This window comes from Prinia subflava, chromosome 14 (genome assembly GCF_021018805.1).
Source record: "Prinia subflava isolate CZ2003 ecotype Zambia chromosome 14, Cam_Psub_1.2, whole genome shotgun sequence".
NCBI lineage: Eukaryota > Metazoa > Chordata > Aves > Passeriformes > Cisticolidae > Prinia > Prinia subflava.
In genome coordinates this window covers 15,534,243-15,553,952 of record NC_086260.1, presented here as the reverse complement: position 1 = coordinate 15,553,952, position 19,710 = coordinate 15,534,243, and the positions used below count along the sequence as shown (strand labels likewise).

The window sequence follows — 19,710 nt, the reverse complement described above, 5'->3', positions numbered from 1 at the left end:
TGCTCGCGCTCACCGCCGCCGCGCCGCGGACACCGGGGGGCGGGGCCTCCGCGTGCCGCCCGCGCTCTGGGGGCGTGGCCTCGGGGGCGCTGGGTTAGGGGGCGTGGCCTGCCCGGGGCCGCCGCCAAGCCTGCGCCGTCGGGACGTGGCCGTACGGGATTGGCTCCGCCCCGGGGCGGGGCCGTACGGGATTGGCTCCGCCCCGGGGCGGGGCCGAAGTCCGCTCGGTGGGTGGGGCCGGCATGGCGGGAAGCGGAGAGGAGCCGCGGTACTCGCGGCAGCTGTGAGTGCAGGCACCGGGGACGGGAGCGCCGCAGGATCGGGGCAGGGCAGGGCGGGGCAGCGGTGCCGGCCCCCGCTGACGGCCCCCGCCGGTACCCGCAGGTACGTGCTGGGCGGCGGTGCGCGGCGCCTGCCCCGGTCGGCGGTGCTGGTGTCGGGGCTGCGCGGGACCGGAGCGCAGGTGGCGACGGCGCTGGTGCTGGCGGGGACCGGGCGCGTCGTCCTGCACGACTGCGGTGCCGTCTGCGCCGCCGACCGCACCCAGCAGGTACCGGCGGGGCCGGGCGGGGCTGCTGGTGACAGGTACGGGTGAGGTTCACTGTAACAGTGCAGGTGAAGATCTCATAGCAGGAAGCAGTGAGAAAGCCGACAGTGGGTACAGGTATGGGTGGGGACCCTGATAATAGGTACAGACAGGGGGCCCAGTAACAGGCAGAGGTATGGGTGGGTGTCCCAGTAATGAGTATGGGTATGGGCACAGATCCCAGAGTATGGGTGTGGATGAGGGGCCCCATAATGTGTGTAGGTATTGATAAGGGTCCCAGTAATGGGTACAGACTCGTGTGGGGCTCCCAGTACCAGGTACAAGTATGGATGGGGATCCCTATAATGGGTACAGACAGCAATCCCAGGAACAAGTACAGGCATGGATGGGAAGGCCCCATAACATATACAGTACAGACAAAGGTCTTGGTACAGGTGCAGACTCAGGAGGGTGTCCCAGTAACAGGTATAGATGTGGGTGGATACAGTAATCACCGTAATAGGTGCTGGTGCAGTTGGGAGAATCTCTGTTTGCAGGTATGGATTTGGGGTGAGGGGCTTCCAATAACAGGTACAAGTTGGGGATGCTGGTAAGGTACAGAGTGCCCTTCGTAGGATCCTTAGCAGATGCCCCCTTACCAGAGCAGGGAGGGCCTGTGGAGCACCCCACAGTGGTGAGCTGCACCCCAGACCCATAGGGTGCCCCACCATGTGTCCACTCTGCAGTTCCTCCTGAGGGAGAGCGATCTAGGCCAGAACCGTGCCGAGGCATCCCAGCGGGCCCTGGCCGAGCTGAACCCCTGTGTGGTGGTCGAGGCTTACACCGGGGAGCTGTCGGAGGCCTTCCTTGCCTCCTTCCAGGTGAGCCTGCATCCCTGCACCACGGGGACCCCCGGGATGGCAGCGCTCACTGACAGACCTGGCACAGGTGGTGGTGCTGACTGAGTCCTCGCTGGAGGAGCAGCTCTGTGTTGGGGACTTCTGCCATGCCCAGGGCATCTGCTTCATCGTGGCTGACACCAAGGGGCTGGCAGGGTAAGGGGTCTCATGGGGTCCTGCTCTGGGTCACCTTGTCCCCAGAACCCCCAACCCTGTGCTGCAGCCCATGTCCCCAGTACCTTGGCGGGGCTGCTCAGCCTGGGCAGGACCTGCAGCTTGGTGGGGCACTTCCTCTGGCAAACCCCCATGGGTCACCTCCAGGCAGCTGTTCTGTGACTTCGGGGAACACTTTGTTGTTGATGATCCAGCAGAAGGGGATCCAGTGTCTGCTGCTGTGCAGCACATCTCCCAGGTAGGAGGGAGGACAGCCCCTGCAGGATACCCCAAAATGTTTCTGCCTCCTCAGCTGGCTCTACGCCACCCTAGTCCAGTGCCCCACTCTCACGTAGCCTTCCCCTCTTCAGGGCAACCCAGGAGTGGTGACATACATGGGCACAGAGAACAGCCGTGGCCACCTCTTCTGCGATGGTGACCTGGTGACGTTCTCTGGCGTGCAGGGGATGACAGAGCTGAACGGCCAGGAGCCTGTCCCCGTGCATGTGCTCGGTGAGAATTCCAGGGGATCCTGGCTGCCCTAGCTCAGGGTTGAGGACTCGCTGGGTCCTTGGCAGTGACCATGATGTGACATCTGTGCTCCTCTTGTCCCCAGATGCCTTCAGGCTGGAGATAGGTGACACCAGCTCCTTCTCGCCCTACCGCTGTGGGGGTCTGGTTTCTCAGGTGCAGCGGCCCCAGGAGTGTTCCCACGTAAGTCCCTCTCGGCCCCACGTTGCTGCCACCCCAGCTGGGGCACTGCTGTGCCATGTGCTGTGCCATGTGCTGTGCCATGTGCTGTGCCATGTGCTGTGCCATGCCAGGCCCCAGGAAAGCACTGACCGAATCCCTGCTGCTGTGCTGGCAGGAGCCCCTGTGCCGGGCACTGGAGAAGCCCAAAATCCAGGTGGCAAATCCCGAGGATCTGCCACGCAGCCGCAGCCTGCACGCCGCCTTCCAGGCCCTTCACGCTTTCCGCAGGGAGCAGGGCCGCCTGCCACGGCCCCGGGCACCGGTAAGTCCCTGTCCTGCTCCTGCGGGCCCTGCCGAGCCCCACCACCCTGCCGGGGACTGCCTCTCCCCTCTGCCTGCAGGCGGATGCCGAGCGGGTGCTGGAGCTGGCGCGGAGCCTGGGACATCAGCAGAGTCCCCTGGATGAGGACGTGGTGCGCGCCTTCGCCAGCGTCAGCGCGGGGGACCTGTGCCCCGTGGCCTCCGTGCTCGGGGCGCTGGCGGCCCAGGAGGTGCTCAAGGTGAGCGGGGCGGGCTCCGCTGGCCCTGGCTGTCCGCCGGCGCTTGGTGGCCACGAGAGGGCACTTGCTGCCCGCCCGGGCACGCCGGCTCAGGCAGCAGGGCTGGGGCGAGGTGAGGGGGAACACCTCGCTGGCCACCTGCTCACTGGCTGTCCGCCCCAGGCCATCACTGGGAAGTTCCTGCCCCTGGACCAGTGGTTGTACTTCGACTCCCTGGAGTGCCTGGCGCTGGCGGGGGCTGAGCAGCTGACAGAGGCAGACTGTGCCCCGGTGAGACCCCGTGTCCAGCCCCTCCTGCCTGCCTGGGGTGCTGTGGCTGCTGAGGTCACACAGCTCCTTGTCCCGCCAGAGAGGCTCTCGCTACGATGGGCAGATTGCCATCTTCGGGGCCAATTTCCAGGAGAAGCTGGGCCACCAGAAGTACCTGGTGGTGAGTGGGCAGGGGCCATGGCACTGGGAGGCTGCAGAGCATCCACACGGGGAGCTGCAGCATCTCTGCCCTGACAGGTGGGAGCTGGTGCCATCGGCTGCGAGCTGCTGAAAAACTTTGCCATGATGGGGCTGGCGGCGGGGGATGGGGAACTCATTGTCACTGACATGGACACTGTTGCCCTCTCCAACCTCCATCGGCAGCTTCTCTATCGCTCAGCAGATATATCGGTGAGGCAGCAGGAGGCAGGGCTGAGCTCCCCACAAAGGGCATCCTGGCTGTCCCACGGGCTCCCTAGCGCTGCCCACCCCCTCTCTGTCCCAGCAGGAGCCAAAGTCGGTGGTGGCTGCAGCAGCCGTGCAGCGCATGAACCCCGATGTCAGAGTGACAGCTCACCAGAACCAGGTGGGACCTGCCACCGAGATGCTCTACGGGGACAAATTCTTCCAGCACCTGGATGGCGTTGCCAGCGCCCTGGACACGATAGAGGCCCGTGAGTGCCAGGAAGGGCAAGGGGGCCGAGCCTCTGGATGTGCTCCCTGGGTCCCCAGCACTCCTGGCTCCCTGCAGGCACCTATTTGGAGAGACGCTGTCTCCGCTGCCGCACACCACTGCTGGACTCGGGCACGGAGGGGACACGGGGGAATGTGCTGGCCATGGTACCGTCCCTGACCAAGCCTCTGGAGCCAGCCAGTGCCCCCAGGGATGGCACCTTCCCCCTCTGCACCCTGCGGCACTTCCCCCGCACCATCCAGCACACACTGCAGGTAGACTGAGCTGCCCCAGCCACAACACCCAGCGAGGAGGCACCGGGACCCTTGTCTTCCTTCCCTATTTCCCCTGCCGTGGTGGGCCACGGGCAGGATATGGCCCCAGCTGCTTCCTGCTTGCAGCCTGAGTGCTGCTGCTGGCCCTGCCAGAGCCTCCCCCTCCCTCTGGGCTTGGGGCCGTAAGGGGGAGGTTCCAGTGCTCAACACTCGTTTCTCCTCCGCAGTGGGCCCGTGATGAGTTTGAGGGGCTTTTCCAGCTACCTGCAGAACAAGTCAACCAGTTCATGGAGTGAGTGGGCTTTGGGGGTAGTGACGCTGGGAGAAGAACTTCCAGCACTGCCAGGGTGCTGCTGGCAATGGGGAGAACATGCCAGACTGCCATATCCCACCCAGGTGTCTCACAGGATTGCTCTCAGGCCAGCATCAACAGTTGCCTGGTTTTGCAGGGACCCAGCTTTCCTGGAGCAGCAGCCACCAGGGAAGGTCCTGGAGCAGGTGTGGCACAGCCTGCGGGAGCGGCCGCAGGACTGGCGGGACTGTGTGTGCTGGGCACGCCGGCGCTGGCAGAGCTGCTACCACGATGCCATCACCCAGCTGCTGCACATCTACCCCCCGGAGCATGTGAGCCTGGCCCCACAGGGCTGGCACCCCCTTCACGCCCCTCTCTCCACTGCCCACCTCACTGCAGCCAGGGGCACACATTCCTGGGCCTGACTCTTCTCTCCCTGTGCCAGGAAACCAGCCCGGGTGTCCCCTTCTGGGCTGGGGACAGGAGCTGTCCCCATCCACTGACATTCAACCCTGACAATGTGAGTGCAGGGAGAGCTGTGGAGTCCCATGTGGGAATGGTATGGGCAGAGGGAGAACCAAGCTGGGCATACAGGAAATACTGAGCTGTGGTTGTGCTCCATCTGTCCCAGCCTGTGCAGGGTTTCCAAGTCCTGGGCTGGGTCTGTCCCTGTCCCCCAGTCAGTGAGGGCACTGCAGGGGACAGCTTGCACATGCTCTGTGGCCAGAGGAGGAGGAGAGGCTCCTCCACCTCCACTCTGGGTAAAGCCAGGCAGTTCTACCAGCTTGGGACAGTGCTGGCAGCCCTTGGCTGTGTGGGACCACCCCAGCAAGGCACCCCATGGCCACCCTGTTCGACTTTGCAGGACACCCACCTGGACTATGTCATGGCCGCTGCCCACCTCTTTGCCCAAGTACACAGGGTGCCACCATGCAGGGACCGGGTGGCCGTCCAGGCCATCCTCCGTGATGTGGTCCTGCCACCCTTTGCACCCCAGGAAGGGCTCCAGATCCCCCTCACAGAGGAACCGACAGAGGAGGCACAAGTTCCTACAGGTGAGGTTCCCAGGTTTGTTCCTGGGTCCAGCCTGGTAGTGGTGGGGCTGTGGCTTCGTGTCCCTGCTCCAGCACCCAAGATGGCACATACCAAGGTGGGGGCACCCTTGCAGTGCCACAGTGCAGGGGTATCACACCAGGGGTCCCTGTGCCCCCAGGTCACAGGCAGCTGACAGAGCTTACCCAGGACCTGGTGCAATGGAGACAGGAGCTGGTGGGGGATGAGGAGGCACAAGCACCCTTGATGGAGCCCATCTACTTTGAGAAGGTAGCAGAGCCAGGCAGGTGGCCCTGCTCAGCTGGGGGGTGTTGATGTCCCCATGGGATGCAGATGTCCCCCCACTCCTCCCCACAGGACAATGATGTCCACATAGACTTTATCACAGCAGCGTCCAACCTGCGTGCAGAGAACTATGGCATCTCCCCTGCCAACTGGCTGACGGTGAGAGGGGCAGCCTGTGGGGTCAGGAGTCCCTGTCCTGTGTGGGGCAGCTGGTGACACCCCTCCTGTCCTCAGAGCAAGCGAATTGCTGGGCAGATTGTGCCCGCCATCATCACCACCACTGCAGCCGTGGCCGGGCTGGCGTGCCTGGAGGTCTACAAGCTGGTGTGGGGGTGCCAGGACCTCAGCTGCTACCGCAACAGCAACATCAGCCTGTCTGCCTGCCTGCTGCTCCGTGTCCAGCCCTCACCAGCCCCCACCTACCGGGTAGGATCCTCTTCCCTGGGGAAATGCAGGTGGGGGACATCAGGGCCCACTGGCATCTGCTGTGGGACAATGTCAGGGGGACCTGAGGGAGAGGAGGTGGCCATGCAGCAAGGGCAGCCCTGGCCATGGCACTCCAGAAATGGACCCAGGTGCTGCAGTGGGTTGGGAATGCTGCCAGGCAGTGAGGAACCAGCTCCTTCCCCTGGCTGTCCCCCAGCACTGAGACACTGCCACTGTCCCACTGTCCCAGCTTCAGGCCCAGCTGGGACACTCTGAGGTGCCCACGGGGCTGAGGCAGCCCCAGTGCCCCATGGCAGGCCCCACGCCGAGCCCCACAGGCAGGGCTGGGAGGCCACACTCATCTGGCTTATGGAAAGCAGCTGTGGCTGGCACCGGGCCGGGAAGGGCCCGGGGTAGCGAGGCCGGGGGTCCCGGCAGTGGGGAACCAGGGAGGGGAGCGGGGGTGGGGGCATGCCCAGATTGGGACCGGCTGGGCTATAGAGGCGCCTTTGTCTGGGGGTTTATGGCGTGCGAGGCAGCCCTTCCGGCACGGCAGGAAGCGCCGATTGGAACCAGATTGGCCCGGGGGGCCCAGGGCCGGGGGCAGGAAGAGGGGGAGGGAGCCAGCTCCACTGCCTTGCGCCGGCTCCAGCACCACTGCGGGCTGAGGGCTGCCCCCGGCCCCCTCAAACCCCATGCCCGGCCCTGCGTCATCCTGGCTGTGGTGTCCCTGGGTTGGCATCATCCCTGAATAGAGGATGCTGCTGGATCTGCCCATGCCCTCAGGTCCCTGCAGCACCACTCAACACCTCCATGTCCCAGGGCGAGGACACCTGGCGTGACATTTCACACCCAGCTGTTTGGCTGTGGTGGGGACACATGTCCCCAAGGCCTGCTTGGTGTGACCTGTGTCCCCATGGGGACCTGGGGAGCCCATACTGGGGCCAGCCTTGTCCAGAGGAATATGCTTCCCAGGGCAGAGTGATGTGCTTTGGTGGTGGAGGGCCAGGCCATGGCTTTCCCTCTGTGCTCAGCAGTTGCTGCCCCGGTGAGGATGGGGTTAAGCGCTTCTCTCCACCAGTGGGATAAGTGCAGGCAGCAGAAGGCGGAGGTGAGAAGGCAACAGAAAGCAGGAGGGAGAGTGACCAGGTGTGAACACCCCTCCCGAGTGGGGCTGGGGCCAGGCAGGCAGGGCTGGCGCTGCCTGCAGCGAGGGCAGATGGCCGTGTATCCCTGCCAGACTGCATGGGGCCACGTCCGCCACTCGGCCCCGGGCTTGGCACCACACTGGCCTCCTTGGGCCGGAGCAGGGGTCGTGGGGCCACAGGCATGAGAAGAGATGATTGTGTGGGGCTGGGCAGCGCTTCAATGGCCTTTTGTGCGCCTGTGCTGGCCTGGGGCTAGGGGCAGTGCTGGCCCCCCACTGACACTGACCCCTGAAGTCGACCCCAGCAGTGCTGGGGGGGAAGTTGTGTCCCCTACTGCCCCTGCACCGCCATGGTGCTCCCATCACCCTGCCCATTTGCCTGCCCTGATGTCCCCCAGCACTTGTGCTGCCCCAGTCCCTGCCCCACGGGGCCGGGCAGCCAGGATATGGGGTGCCAGTTCTGGCTGCTACCCCCCGGCAGTACGGTGGGCGGGAGTGGAGCTGCTGGGACCGGCTGGAGCTGCAGGCAGTCGGCGCAGATGGGCAGGCGATGACGGTGCAGGAGGTGCTGGACTGGCTGCAGGTGAGCCCAGTGCTGTCAGGACTCAGCCAGGTCACCCTGGAGGATGCAGGACCAGACCCTGACACCCACCTCTTGCAGAGGACACATGGCTGGACCGTGACCATGCTCCTGTGTGGCGACATCGTGCTCTATGACAGCAAGGCAGATGCAGAGACACAGGCCCGGCAGAAGGCACAGAGGTAGGTCCCCGGTTCCAGGGGCCAATCCTGCCCGGGGGGAGGGGGCTTCCAGCCCCCACTGCCTCAATCCTGAGCCACTCCAGCTGCAGTGCAGCTCCCAGCCAGCTGCTGGATAAACATCCTGCCGGCAGCACTTCCCGTGGCGGGACCCCAGCCCGGCCCCTTGCTGCTGGCCTCTGCATCCCACCAGCCTGGCCAGTCACCCCTGAGGGGCCCAAGGCACCCCTGGAGCACTCAGCCAGCCTTGGGGGACAAGCCAGTGCCCCAAACACTCTCTTTTCCTGCTATAGGTTATCAGAGAACTTGGAGGATGCCAGGATGCCCCGGCAGCAGGACCTGGAGCTGCTGTATATGTGCGAGGGAGAGGATGCTGAGGCTGAAGATACCCGCCCCCCTCTCCTGTGTTCTCTACCTTGAGCACGGGGCCGGCACCTCCTGCCCCGTGCAATAAAAGCTGCAAGCTGCAATGGCCCTCACTGCAAAAAACCCCTGCTTGCCCCTGCCCAGATTTGGGGCACAGGCACTCCCTTTGATAAACGCTGCGGCGCCCAGACCGTACAAAACGGGGGTTTATTTACAGGGTGGGGGTGCGGGCCGCAGCGACAGGGCTAAATGTAGCCGATAACGTCGTTGCAGATGATGGGCTGGCGGCTGCGGCTGTTCATCAAGGCGGTGAAGCGGTGGAAGTCCGTGGCCAGCTGGGCGATGTTGCTGTGGGACTGGTGGAAGCAGGCGCCCTTGGGCTGTCCCCCCAGCCCCAGCGGGCAGGAGAAACGCTTGGTGGCATCGCGGCCCCCCGGCCGCGCACCGTCGGCCCCCCGAGGCCGGGCCATGTTGGCCAGCTTGCGGCGCACGTTCCCCGAGAGGCTGAGCAGGAAGGCGGGGGGCTTGGCCAGCCGCCGGGAGGGCTCGGCAGGCGCTCGGCGCCGCGGCTCGGCGCCCACCTCGGGCAGGTCCATCCAGTTCTCCACCAGGTCAGCGAAGCAGTTGTCGCCCAGCACCAGGGGCTGCCGGTTCCGGCTCTGCGACAGCAGTGCTACGGTCCAGTCCTGCGTGTCGGCGGGCTCCAGGGCTCGCCACTGCTCCAGACAGGCGTCCGAGGTGGATTTGGGGCGGACCCGGCGGGCGGGGGCGGCCGGTGTGGCGGCGGGGCCGGCGGAGAGCCGGTGCGCCCGTTGGCAGGGCAGCAGATGCCGGCGCCGCACGGGCACCTCCTCTTCCCTCCACGTGCCCCCCGACGCCTCCGAGTACCCCGAGTCGAACTCCAGGCTGCGCTCGCTGGCCGGGGGGGAGCGAGCGGCCGGGCTCCCCCCCTCCTCCTCGTCGCCGCCCGGATCCAGGCTGCAGGCCGAGTCCGCCGCCGAGCCGGGCCGCGGGGCACGGGGGCCCGGTCCCGGCGCCCTCCCGGGGTGGTGCGGTGCCTGCCGCGTGCCGTGCATGTGCGCCCGCAGCGTCGGGCCCGCGTCCCGCCGGCACCACTGCAGGGAAAGAGCACATCAGCACGGCGGTCCCCGCCGCCCCCAGCCGGCCCCGCGATCCCCCAGCCCGCCCTCCTCGGCACCCCGCGTCCCCCCGCCCCGGCTCGGGGGGGCTTTGCGGGCCCGATGGGCGTGCAGCAGGGCGCGGAGAGCGGGGCGCAGGTCCCGGCTTGCCGGCAGCCCCGGGCCCCGCTTTCCTGCGGCTCCTGCGCGGAGCCGGCCGGCGTGCAGCGGCTTGTCGGGTGAGCCAGCAGGCACCCACCCCGGCCGTGCCTGCGGGAAGTGACAGAGGGCCGCGGCACGTAGGAGCGGGCGCCCCACTGCCCCCCCGACAGCGCCTCGAGTGCCCCCTTCTCGGGGGGGAGGCAACAAGGACACCCCTCCAGCAGGGTCCCACTCGGTGGCACCGGGCCAGCGGCAGCCCCAGGGCACCCACGGGTGCTGGGGCAGGGCTCTGCCCCTGTGCGTTGGCGGGGCCACCCACCCACCCTGTGCCCTCCAGCTGGGGACACCCCAGGTGACGTCAGCCCTGGGCCCCCCAAACGCAGAGGAATACAGGAGACCAAGGCAGCCAGGGCTGAACGGAGCACGGCCGGGCGGGCGCTGGAAGGGATTCCTGGCTCCCGCAGCCGGGCCGCTCCTCGCTCTTGAATTCCTATTGTCTGAACCCAAAAGCAGGGTGTTACGTCCGCTTTCCTTTCCGCGCTGGAGTCGCGGGAAGCTGACTGTGCAGGAGGGATTGCTTCCAGGACCGATAATTCTGTCCCCTCTGGCTGGCCCTGACAGAGCTGCTGGCAGGACTGTCCTTGTCCCTCTCCACGTCCCCGTCCCAATCCCTGTCCCCCTCCCCTCTGGCTGGGACCGTCTCTAATCCAGCCCGAGTGGCAGTGTGCCACCACTCCGAGCCGCCCAGTCTCGCCACTGGCCGGGAACACTGGGGCAGCCGGTTGTGAGGTGCTGGGTCAGCACGGGCAGGCCCAGGAGAGCCGAAGGGCTGTCACCGCCGTCCCTCGGGACAGCCCAGGTAGGTGGCAGGGTGGCAGCTCCGCGGGGACGGTGCCGCTGGCACCTTGACAGCTGGACACTGTGGCCACTGGCCACCCGTGCCCCCACACCATCAGTGTCCCACCGGAGGCCCACGTCCCCCGCGCCGCCCTTGGCCTCGCGTGTAATGTCACGGCCCTGATGTCACCGGCAGCACCTGGACGTCACGGCAGTCCCGGTGCGGCGGGGTGAAGGCACCGTCCCGTCCCGTCCCGTCCCGTCCGGTCCCGTTCCCTCCCGGTGCCCGCGGCGGCACTCACCCGGTCGGCGCCGATCTCGTCCGGGCGGGCGTTGTGCATGCCCGGTCCTGCTCCCTCGGCGCCGCTCCCGGCTCCGCTCCCAGTGCCGGAGCAGCAGCAGCAGCGACAGCGGACGGAGCGCCCGGCCGTGCCCGCCGCCTCCCGGCGCTGCCCGCCGGCCCCGCCCCGGCCAATGGGGCCGCCGTAACGTGAGCCCGGCCCGCACCGGCACCGCCGCCCCGGGGCCCCGCCCCGCCCACGGACCCCTCCCCGCCGCCCCGGGGCCCCGCGCCGGGCACCACCCGGGCACCGCCGGGCCGGGCGGGATCCGTGTCCCGGCCGGCAGCACCTCGGTAACCGGGGGTCCCGCAGCCCGGTGTGCCCCGCCGGGAGGGAGGGCAGCCCCCCTCGGCACCCCCCGCCACCGGGCTGCCAGAGGCGAGCTGGGCGCTGGAGGAGGGAAGGGAAGAGTGACCCTGGCCGCAGCGCCCGTTAATTGAGAACAAATAGCGCTTAATGGGGATCCCGGGAGAAGCGGCACTGGTTTGCAAATGAACGAGAACACGGCCAAAAATTACCTCCCAGCTAATTTTCCCGGTTCCCGAGCGTGCCGCGTGGTGAAGCAGCGTGGGGTGGCAGCCAAACGCCACGGAGCTGCCAGTGGCAAGGGGCTGGGAGCGGCGACGTGCGGAGCTGGGGGCACTGGAGCCGTGCCCTGTCCCTCCCCTGGCCGGGACGGCCACCATGGGTGGGAATGGACAGCATGACGCCGGGCCAGGGTGGTGCCCAGCAGCCCTGGCAACCGGCTGCAGCTTGTCCCAAACACCCAGCAAGCCATGGGCATGCATGGCCACCTCACCTTCCTCCTCCTCAGCCTCTTTGGCCCAGGTAGGTGCTTCAAGGGCACAGTGTTCGGGGCACCCTTTGCCAGATGCTGGGTGGCTGACCGAGAGGAAGGGGACAGGGGAGAGGCTCTCCTGCTCTCCTCGGTTGCTCCCGCATTCCTTGGGCTGACCCCAGGATAGGCAGAGGGATTGGCAGGTGCCTGGCTGGGTTGAGGTGGGGTGGGACATCACACGAGCATACTCAGGGCATTGCCTGGGTGTCCTCAGCATTGCCAGGACGTTACTGGGGCTTCTTTTGGGCAGCACTGTGGCATATCCAGACACCCCTGGGGTTTCATCAGAGCAGCTCACAGAGGGAATTCTGGGGCCTCCTCAGGGCATTGGCAGGGCACACCTGGCAGGCTGGCATGACACTCTCCTCTTTGCAGGGACTTTCGTCAGAGCAACAGGTAAGAGTGGGGAGTTCTGGACCCAGCTGTGCCTGGCAGGGAAACCTGCGTTGCTGCTGAGGTGCAGGAGCAGAGCTCCATAAGCACAGCTGGATGAGCCATCGGTGGTCCCTGGGGTCTCCCACCAGCCCTGCCCGACTTGCCACGTGTGGTGGCCCTGAGTGAGGACGCCATGTCAGGCACCCGCGTCGCTGAGGTGACTGTGTCCTGCAGCAACTCAAGCAGCAGTCCCAATGTCACCCTGGATAGCATCGAGCCCAACCACCCCTTCAACTCCATTGCCATCAGCTCCGTGGATGCCACCACGTTCCGGGCAGAGGTGTGACTGGGGACTAGGGGGTGGGGCAGGAGCTGGCAGGCACCCTGCTGAGTGACTGTGTCCCCATGGCAGGTGACACTGCGTGCTGGTGTAGAGCTCGATGCTCACCAGGTGAACCAGTACACGCTGATCCTTCGGGCTGCTTGTCCCGGTGAGGATGAGGTGGAAGAGCGGCTCTTTGTCTGGGTGACAGCAGGGCATGTGCTGCGCTGTGACAGCCCCTTTGCCAGTGCAGGTAGGGAATGGGGGCACAGGGCAGCGGGGGCTGTGGGTGCCAGTCAGCACCAAGCTCCCACAGTTGTGCTGTGCTCCAGAGGGTGACGTGGTGCAGGTGCTGGCAGATGTGGCACCCCGGACACCCCTGTATGCGGTGCTGCCACAGCCGCTTGGTGGGCTGACGGTGAGTGGCAGCTCCCTGGGGGGACACACTCCCATAGAAGGGAGCAGCCTTGGAGACATCAGAGCCTTGGGTGTGGAGGAGTGGGACAGGGCTTCCCATCACCCTCCTTTCTGCAGTTCAGGCTCCGAAACCACAACACACCACTCACGCTCACCCGCCGGGGCCTGGTGCTGGCACCTGACAATGGTTTTGACCCCTACAAGGACACCCAGGTGGGCACCAGCAGTCCAGGCTGGTCACAGCCACCTCTCAGTCCACTGGGGCTTAGACCCTCCCCAGCCACAGCTCTCCACATCCTGCTCTTCCCATTAGGCCCCTGTCTCCCTGGACCCACAAGTGCTCTTGCCCTGTCCCCATTCCCTTCTGCATCTCAAGTCTTGTCCATAGCCTCATCCCTGTCTGTATTCCTGCCCATTTAAGTGTCCAGCTCATACTCATCTCTATTTCCACACCTCTTTCCACCTCTGTTCCTTCTCCATGCCCCATTCTCATCCCTTGCCCCCTCTCCTTTGTCTCTGTCCCTGTTTCTGTTCCCATCCCATTGCAATTCCTGTTCCTGTCTGTATTAGTAACTTCATCACTATCCCCATCTCCATTGTTGGTGCCACTCGGAGCTGTCTCACAGCTTCCCCCGTGCCGCCCCCCAGACGTTCAGGTTGGAGATTGAGGTGAGGGATCGTCGTGGGCACAACTGCAGCGGGGCTGTAAAGGTGGAGGTGTTGCCATCACACCGTCCCCACATCACCTTCCCGTGAGTGGGGCTGGGCCAGGAGGGGGGTGCTGGTGGCACCAGGCTGTGCCACAATGCCCACCTCGCCTGCAGGGAGCCACACCGGGCTGTGACGGTGACAGGAGGCATTGGCCCCTGGGAGGTGGTCACACAGGTCCATGCCAGAGGTGACAATGTCCGCTATGCCCTCCTTGCTCCTGTGGCTCCTGTACTCTTCACCATTGACGAGGGTGAGCAGGGCAGTGGGGATCCCCAAGGACGCCCTGTCCGTGTCCCTGTGCCCAGTGTGAGGCCATGGCTCCTCCTGCAGTGACAGGTGAGATCCGCAGCACCCGCCGGCTGGAGATGACCCGTGCCCACCTCCTCATCCGGGCTTACAACGCACTGTGCCCCAAAGACCAGGCCACCGCCACAGTCAATGTCACCGTGCAGGGGACAGACCGTCAGGCACCAAGATGTGTCCCAGCCATCATCGTGTATGGTTCAGGGGGAGTGGGGTGCATGGGACTCTCTGCTGTGCCCAGGTCGTGGGGCAGAGGCTGAGCTGCTGGCTGCCCTGCCACAGGTCCCAGGTGGCCGAAACTGTGTCCCCCGGCAGCACCTTGGTGACACTGAGGTGCACTGACTCTACCGGCACTGATGGGTGTCTGCACTATGCTCTTGAGGGGCCTCCCTTCTCCCGCTCCCACTTGTGCATGGAGGGGCCACAGCTGAAGGTGAGTGCGGCCATGGGCAGTGCCCAGGTGGACAGCAAGCCCAGACCCCAGAGCTCAGTGGGACAAGTGGGACCCTGGGACGCGTGCTGTCATGCCAGGTTTTGGGTCAGGGCTCCTCAGGGCTCCCTGCTCCCCAAGGCCTGCCCATTCTCTGTCCTTGCTCCCTCCTTCTCCCCTGGCATTGCAGCTTTGTGGGACACCCTGGCTTTGTGGGATACTCTGGCTTTGCAGGGCATCTGAGCTTTGCAGAGCACCTCGGCTCTGCCTGACATTCCCCTCCTGGCTTGGCAGGTCAACGCCACCCTGGACTACGACTCACAGGCTGTGGCTGCTCTGGGCTTCCAGTTCACAGCCACCATTGTAGTGACAGTGGGAGGGCAGCCCCTGCAGAGCAGTGAGTGCCCACGTCCCTAGGGTGGGAATAGACCTCTCCCAATCCCCAAACCAGTGGATCACAGAGGAAAAATTCCTTCCCTGCTGCCCCAGAGATGCCCACCCCAGGGCTGGTGCCTCTGTCCCCGTGTCACCCAGCCTGGCACAGGCTGTGGGGTGCTGCCAGCATGGCTAAGCAGCTGTGTGCCACACAGCCCGTGTGCCTGTGCTTGTGACGGTGACACCTGTCAACGAATTCAGACCGGCGTGCCCCAACGGTGCCACCTTCACCGTGCCAGAGACAGCGGCTTTCGGCAGCGTCGTGGGGCGTGTGGCTGGCACTGACAATGACTACCCCCTGGACAGCCTCGAGTACAGCCTGGAGGGGGGGTCTGGCCCTGCACAGCCCTTCTCCATCGACAGGCACACAGGTGAGCACCCGGTCCCTTCCACAGCCCTGGCCACACCCCATGGCACCAACCCGTCCCCAGCAGCTCCTGCCTTCCCGCAGGAGAGATCCGCGTGGCGGGATCCCTGGACTCCCAGCGGCAGAAGAATTACAGGCTGGTGGTGCGGCTGACGGACACGCACAATGACCTGGACCTAAGGAAGAGGCAGAGCCGTCTGTGCGACGTGTCTGTGCGCCTGCAGGTGCGAGGGCAGCCCGCTGGGTGAGCCGTGGTGGGTGCGAGGACGGTGCGTGCCCTGCCGCTTCCCCCTGCAGGCTGTGCCGGACCAGCTGCCGCTGTGCATCCCCGAGGTGCAGGAGCTGCGGATCACGGCCGGGTCCCCGGGCAGCCGCCAGCCTGTCACCCGCCTGGTGTGCTACAGCAGCCCCGACGGCGCCGCACTGACTTACACCATTGTTGGAGGTGAGGAGCGGCCAAGCCGCGGCGCAAACCGGCCCTCGCCGTGGTGTGACACTGAGCAGACCCTCTCGTCCAGGCAATGAAGACGGGCGCTTTCGGCTGGAAGGGAACACCCTTGTCTACCTCCCCAGGGACCGAGCCAAGCCCCAGCCCTTTGTCCTACTGGTGGAGGTGTGGGGCGGCTCTGGTGCCCGCCACCGCAGCACGCTGGTGGCACTGGTGGTGCACGTCACCCCCCGGAGCACCCCGGTGCCACCCAGCACCACCACCCAGCACACGGTGGGTAGAGCCCAGTGACCAGGTGGTGCTCCAGGTCCACTGAAGCTCCCGTGGCCCCTCACCCCACTGCCTCCACAGACGCTGCGGAAGGAGCCTCTGGTTGTCCTGCAGACAGAGGCAGTGTGGCTCCCGCCGGCCTGGTTTGTAGCCGTGCTGACCATCTCTGGTGCCCTGCTGCTGGCCACCCTGGGCTGCATGGCCCGGAACCTGCTGTGCAGGTGAGCCCCAGCCCCCCTCACAGCACAGCATGGTGAGCAAGACTAAGGGTTCACGGCTGCCTTCTGCTCCTCCCACAGAAACTGGGCCCCTGGCAAGCTGTTCCTGGCCAAGAGGTGAGTGCTAGATGGCCAGGGAGGTCGTGTTGGCAGTTGTATTGTCCTTGCAGGTAGCCAGGGAGACACAGCACATGGGGTGTGTTTAATATACTCCGCATTTGGCCGTGGCTTGCAGTGCCAGGGAGCTGTCTCTGCCCAGGGCAAGGCTGCAGCCCTGATGGGAGCTAGAGGAGCAGAGAGGGTAATTTGGCCAGTAGACAGTGATGTTGGTGCCCAGGCTGGGGCACAAACTCTGCAGTGGACAGGGTGGGATGGCACAGTGCTGGTGCAAATGCCTACTGCAAGGCTGGGTCCTGGCACTAGGGCTGAGGTCACTGCAGCTCACCAGGGGAGCCCCTGTTTGGCAGGGGTGAGCCCCATTTGTCAGGGAAAGCTCCCAGGGAGGAGGTGAGCAGGCTGCACAACCCCTGGAGGATCAGTGATAATGACAGGTGAGAGGAGAGAGCCTGAGGAGACCAGCCTGTGCCAAGTGTCTGCACAGCAAGGAAGAGACATGCAAGCTCATGGGCAGGGTAACAGCCACATCCAGTGGCATAACTACCCCGAGGTGATGCATAGCTGGATCTGGATTAATTGGTAAAGTTGGGGACACAGTGCTTGGTGACACTGAGGCTGTAGTGACTATGCAAGGGAGAAGACCCGGGCTCAGCCCCTGTGGGTGGCCCTGGCGGCTCCCCCAGCACAGCATCCTCCAAGCACAAGATGAGTGCCACCACATGGGGAAACAAGTGGATGTGGTGGCAGACCTGCTTGGTGCTCAGGCACTGGTGAAAGGTGGTGGTGCTTGAGGGAGCAGGGCCCTGTCACAGTCCCCTTCTGCCAAGGGACAATCAGGTAGGTGGATGATGGGCTGAACAGGGTGCAGCTGGCAGGGCAAAACCTGGCTGGCAAGTCACTCTCACCAGCGTCTCTTGGGGTTGTGGCCAGCAGCCCACCACTCACAGCATTCCCTCCCTTCCCCTCTTCCTTCTGCAGCTCCTGGGATGTGGTGGAGCACAGCGGGGGCAAAAAGGAACAGGGACACCCACGTGCCAGTAGCCCAGTAAGTGTGTGGCAGCCGAGGGTGGGTGCCCTGCCAGGGAGGCAGGAAGAGCTCTGTGGCCCTCAGCAGCCTCTCCTGTCTCTCCTCCACACAGAGGCAGTGTGATGGCCGTGCTCAGGACCCACGTGAGTGCCCTGTCCCACAGCCCCAGCAGCCCCAACAGCAGCCTTGGGTTGTGTCCCCCAGGCAGAGGGGTCTGGGGACAGGGGAGATGAGGGCCAAGCCCGTGTGGCAGTGACTGAGTGCTGCCTCCATCTCAGGCGCCGGCAGGGACTATGTCTTCAACAGCGTGTCTGGGGCTTGGCACTGGATCTGACCAGGCACTGGCAGACAGCTGGCGTGACCCCCGAGGAGGAGACCCATCCTTCGTGGCCAAACTGCTTCACACGGGGTGCAGGCAGACCCCTAGCACCTCAGCCAGTCTAGACCTAATAAATGGTGTCAGAGTTTGCACACGCTGCTGTGATTGCCTTAGGGAGTCTCGTTGCCGGGCAGTGCTGCTGGTGGCTGTCCTGCTGTGGTGGTCATTAACACTGTCTCGTCAGCGGTGTGAGTGGCATGACCCAGGACAAGGATTGGCACCGGGCTTGGCACTGTGAAAAATATCACAAGAGCTTTGGCCAAGTCTGCTTGGGTCACAGAAGCATCTCTGTAGCCTCTGGATGTGACCTAGCCAGGGCAGTCCTCCACAGGGAGGTTATCTGGGGCAAGAAAACCCAGCCACGGGTAATTTTCAGCAATTTTTGCCCTGAGTCCCGTGTGTCCCTCAAGCTGTTTTGTTACAGCGCTCGCAGGCGCAAACGGGTGCGATGAGCAGCTGGTCGGCAGAGGGGATGGGTTGATAATTGGGAGGAAAAGTGAATTAGCGTGGGTGCAGGTGAGCGGGACGCCGCAGGAGGAGCTGGGAGCGGCGGGAGTCTATAAAGGCGTCAGCGGGAGGCGGAAAACTGGTTATTTGAATTTCAAAGGAGCGCGCCACGGGACGCCTCCCTGGCATCTCCTCGGGAAACGAAGCGCTGGCGGGATAAGAGGGAAGAGACTAATTTGGGGAATAGGTGACTAAGGGGAGGGAAGGGGAACAGGAGCCAGCCGTGAAATTTCACAGTCAGAGGGGTCACCTGTGTGACTTTGCCTGAGGGTCCCTTTTGCCCTGAACCCACGGGAACCGTGACCGTTCGGAAATTTAACCCTTCATGGTACCAGAGTGGTGCGTGAGCGTGCCCCAGTGGCGAGACCCCGCTCGGAGCGGAGGCCGGAGGGGGATGCAGAGCTGCCCCGGGGGCTTGGGGCGGGCAGCTCTGAGGGCGGGACCGAGGGACGGCCGGGTGTGAGTTTGTATGGGGGAACATGGAGTGCAGACTGCCGGGAGTGGGTTCTGATCGGGGAGCGCGATTCGGACTGAGGAGCGAGGAACTGCCGGGGGTGAATTCGGAGCGGGGAGCGCGGAGCTGCCGGGGTGCGCTCTGACCGAGGAGCGCTGCTCGGAGAGCGGAGCTGCCGGGTGGGTTCTGATCGGGAAGTGACGAGTGCTGCCGGTGGTGCGCTCTGACCGAAGAGCACTGTTCGCAGCGCGGAGCTGCTGGGTTGGGCTCTGACCGCGGAGCGCTGCTCGGAGCGCGGAGCTGTCAGGGTGGGCTCTGACCGAAGAGCACTGTTCGCAGCGCGGAGCTGCCGGGTTGGGCTCTGACCGCGGAGCGCTGCTCGGAGCGCGGAGCTGCCGGGGGTGGGCTCTGACCGAAGAGCACTGTTCGCAGCGCGGAGCTGCCGGGGTGGGCTCGGAACGCGGAGCCGCGGCTCGGCGGGGCGCGCCCAGCCCGCGCGGGCCGCGCCCATTGGTCGAGCGCCCCCCCTTCTCCGCGGACAGCCAATGAGGCGGCGCTGCCAGGGAGGGGGCGGGGCTCTGGCGGGCGTCACGTGTGCCTAACGTGCGCTGCCGTCCACGCTCGGGAAAGGGCGGGTCTGCTCCGCGCTTGAGCGACACCGGCTTTGACCTATCAGCGTCCAAAAGGGCCCCCGTGGGGCGGGACTCGGGTGTGGATTGGCGCGCAGCGCGACCGGGCGGGCTTTGGACGGCGCGGTTGCTATGACGGCCAGCGCCGGGCTCCGCCCGCTAGAGCGCCGCCATCTTGTTGTTGATTCGAGCGGCTGGGAGCGGTGGCGCTGGGGCTCCGCGTTCCGGTGTCCCGGCCGGGCAGGCAGCGCCGGCCCCGTGAGCCGCGGCAGGCGGGGACTGGCCAGGCTGAGGGTCGGGGGGCTGAGCCGAGCGCGCTGCCGTGAAGGGGAGATCCGGGTGCGGCGCCGTGAAGGGTGAGGGGGTACACAGGCACGGCCCCGTGTGAGCAGCCGGGGTGAGGGGGCAGCGAGCACCGGGGTGGGCCTGGAATGGAGGGGTCCGTGCGCGGTCCCGTGAGGAGGGGCTGGGGGGAGCCCGGTACGTCCCGGTGTGTGCATGGGTGAGATCCGGACCTTTCCCCTGCGGGCCCGCCTGGGGCACGGCCAGGGCGGGGTTCCCCGGGCTGGGCAGCGCGGTGGCGGGGCAGGGCCGTGCCCAGCGGGCAGAGCGAGCGTCCCCTCCCTTTGTGCCCTTCCTTGCCTTCCAC

General features: G+C 65.6%; 4 protein-coding genes across 10 annotated transcripts in view; 3 read left to right on the top strand and 1 right to left on the bottom strand.

Moving 5' to 3' along the window:
* Nucleotides 1–187: 187 nt before the first annotated feature.
* Nucleotides 188–8,532, top strand: UBA7 (ubiquitin like modifier activating enzyme 7). Of its 3 annotated transcripts, none has more exons than XM_063411153.1 (24): nt 188–283; nt 385–550; nt 1,273–1,407; nt 1,475–1,581; nt 1,747–1,837; nt 1,950–2,091; nt 2,195–2,292; nt 2,447–2,593; nt 2,673–2,831; nt 2,994–3,101; nt 3,181–3,261; nt 3,339–3,491; nt 3,586–3,754; nt 3,832–4,028; nt 4,256–4,320; nt 4,478–4,652; nt 4,766–4,840; nt 5,186–5,375; nt 5,534–5,643; nt 5,731–5,817; nt 5,893–6,084; nt 7,713–7,814; nt 7,893–7,993; nt 8,284–8,532. In XM_063411153.1, the coding sequence occupies exons 1-24, from the start codon at nt 243–245 to the stop codon at nt 8,408–8,410; spliced, it is 3,018 nt and encodes a 1,005-aa protein (XP_063267223.1). In that variant the 5' UTR covers nt 188–242; the 3' UTR covers nt 8,411–8,532. The 3 variants fall into 3 exon arrangements, with proteins under 3 accessions (XP_063267223.1, XP_063267224.1, XP_063267225.1); XM_063411154.1 differs by having other exon boundaries at nt 3,589–3,754; nt 8,284–8,530; XM_063411155.1 differs by lacking the exons at nt 2,994–3,101; nt 3,181–3,261; nt 3,339–3,491 and having other exon boundaries at nt 3,589–3,754; nt 8,284–8,531.
* Nucleotides 8,533–8,541: 9 nt separating this feature from the next.
* Nucleotides 8,542–11,519, bottom strand: INKA1 (inka box actin regulator 1). Its single transcript, XM_063411169.1, is given in 3 exon segments — nt 8,542–9,471; nt 11,333–11,413; nt 11,415–11,519. Coding segments are annotated over 3 exon segments (1,056 nt in total). The 3' UTR covers nt 8,542–8,601.
* Nucleotides 11,520–11,532: 13 nt separating this feature from the next.
* On the top strand, nt 11,533–17,563 carry CDHR4 (cadherin related family member 4). 2 transcript variants are annotated; one of them, XM_063411160.1, is made up of 20 exons: nt 11,533–11,642; nt 12,028–12,048; nt 12,177–12,367; nt 12,440–12,602; nt 12,682–12,767; nt 12,884–12,979; nt 13,415–13,518; nt 13,591–13,727; nt 13,808–13,973; nt 14,063–14,213; nt 14,505–14,607; nt 14,801–15,016; nt 15,097–15,236; nt 15,310–15,457; nt 15,531–15,733; nt 15,812–15,951; nt 16,030–16,065; nt 17,044–17,110; nt 17,205–17,235; nt 17,371–17,563. In XM_063411160.1, the coding sequence occupies exons 1-20, from the start codon at nt 11,591–11,593 to the stop codon at nt 17,424–17,426; spliced, it is 2,307 nt and encodes a 768-aa protein (XP_063267230.1). In that variant the 5' UTR covers nt 11,533–11,590; the 3' UTR covers nt 17,427–17,563. The 2 variants fall into 2 exon arrangements, with proteins under 2 accessions (XP_063267230.1, XP_063267229.1); XM_063411159.1 differs by having other exon boundaries at nt 11,586–11,642; nt 11,976–12,048.
* A 1,649-nt stretch (nt 17,564–19,212) lies between these two features.
* IP6K1 (inositol hexakisphosphate kinase 1) overlaps nt 19,213–19,710 on the top strand; it is a 37,145-nt gene continuing 36,647 nt past the window's right edge. The window contains exon 1 of one of the 4 annotated variants that reach the window (XM_063411227.1): nt 19,213–19,400. The gene's annotated coding sequence lies outside the window, so the exon portion shown is untranslated. Of the gene's footprint in view, nt 19,459–19,710 lie in introns of all 4 variants that reach the window. The other 3 variants (XM_063411228.1, XM_063411229.1, XM_063411226.1) reach the window with 3 other exon arrangements.

Coding starts and splice junctions, on each gene's coding strand:
- UBA7 (XM_063411153.1), top strand. CDS start 243: ATGGCGGGAAGCGGAGAGGAGCCGCGGTACTCGCGGCAGCT. Junction 3,492..3,585: donor ATCGCTCAGCAGATATATCG/GTGAGGCAGCAG, acceptor TCTCTGTCCCAG/CAGGAGCCAAAGTCGGTGGT. Junction 4,029..4,255: donor CCATCCAGCACACACTGCAG/GTAGACTGAGCT, acceptor TCTCCTCCGCAG/TGGGCCCGTGATGAGTTTGA.
- CDHR4 (XM_063411159.1), top strand. CDS start 11,601: ATGGCCACCTCACCTTCCTCCTCCTCAGCCTCTTTGGCCCAG. Junction 12,049..12,176: donor GACTTTCGTCAGAGCAACAG/GTAAGAGTGGGG, acceptor GTCTCCCACCAG/CCCTGCCCGACTTGCCACGT. Junction 12,768..12,883: donor AGCCGCTTGGTGGGCTGACG/GTGAGTGGCAGC, acceptor TCCTTTCTGCAG/TTCAGGCTCCGAAACCACAA.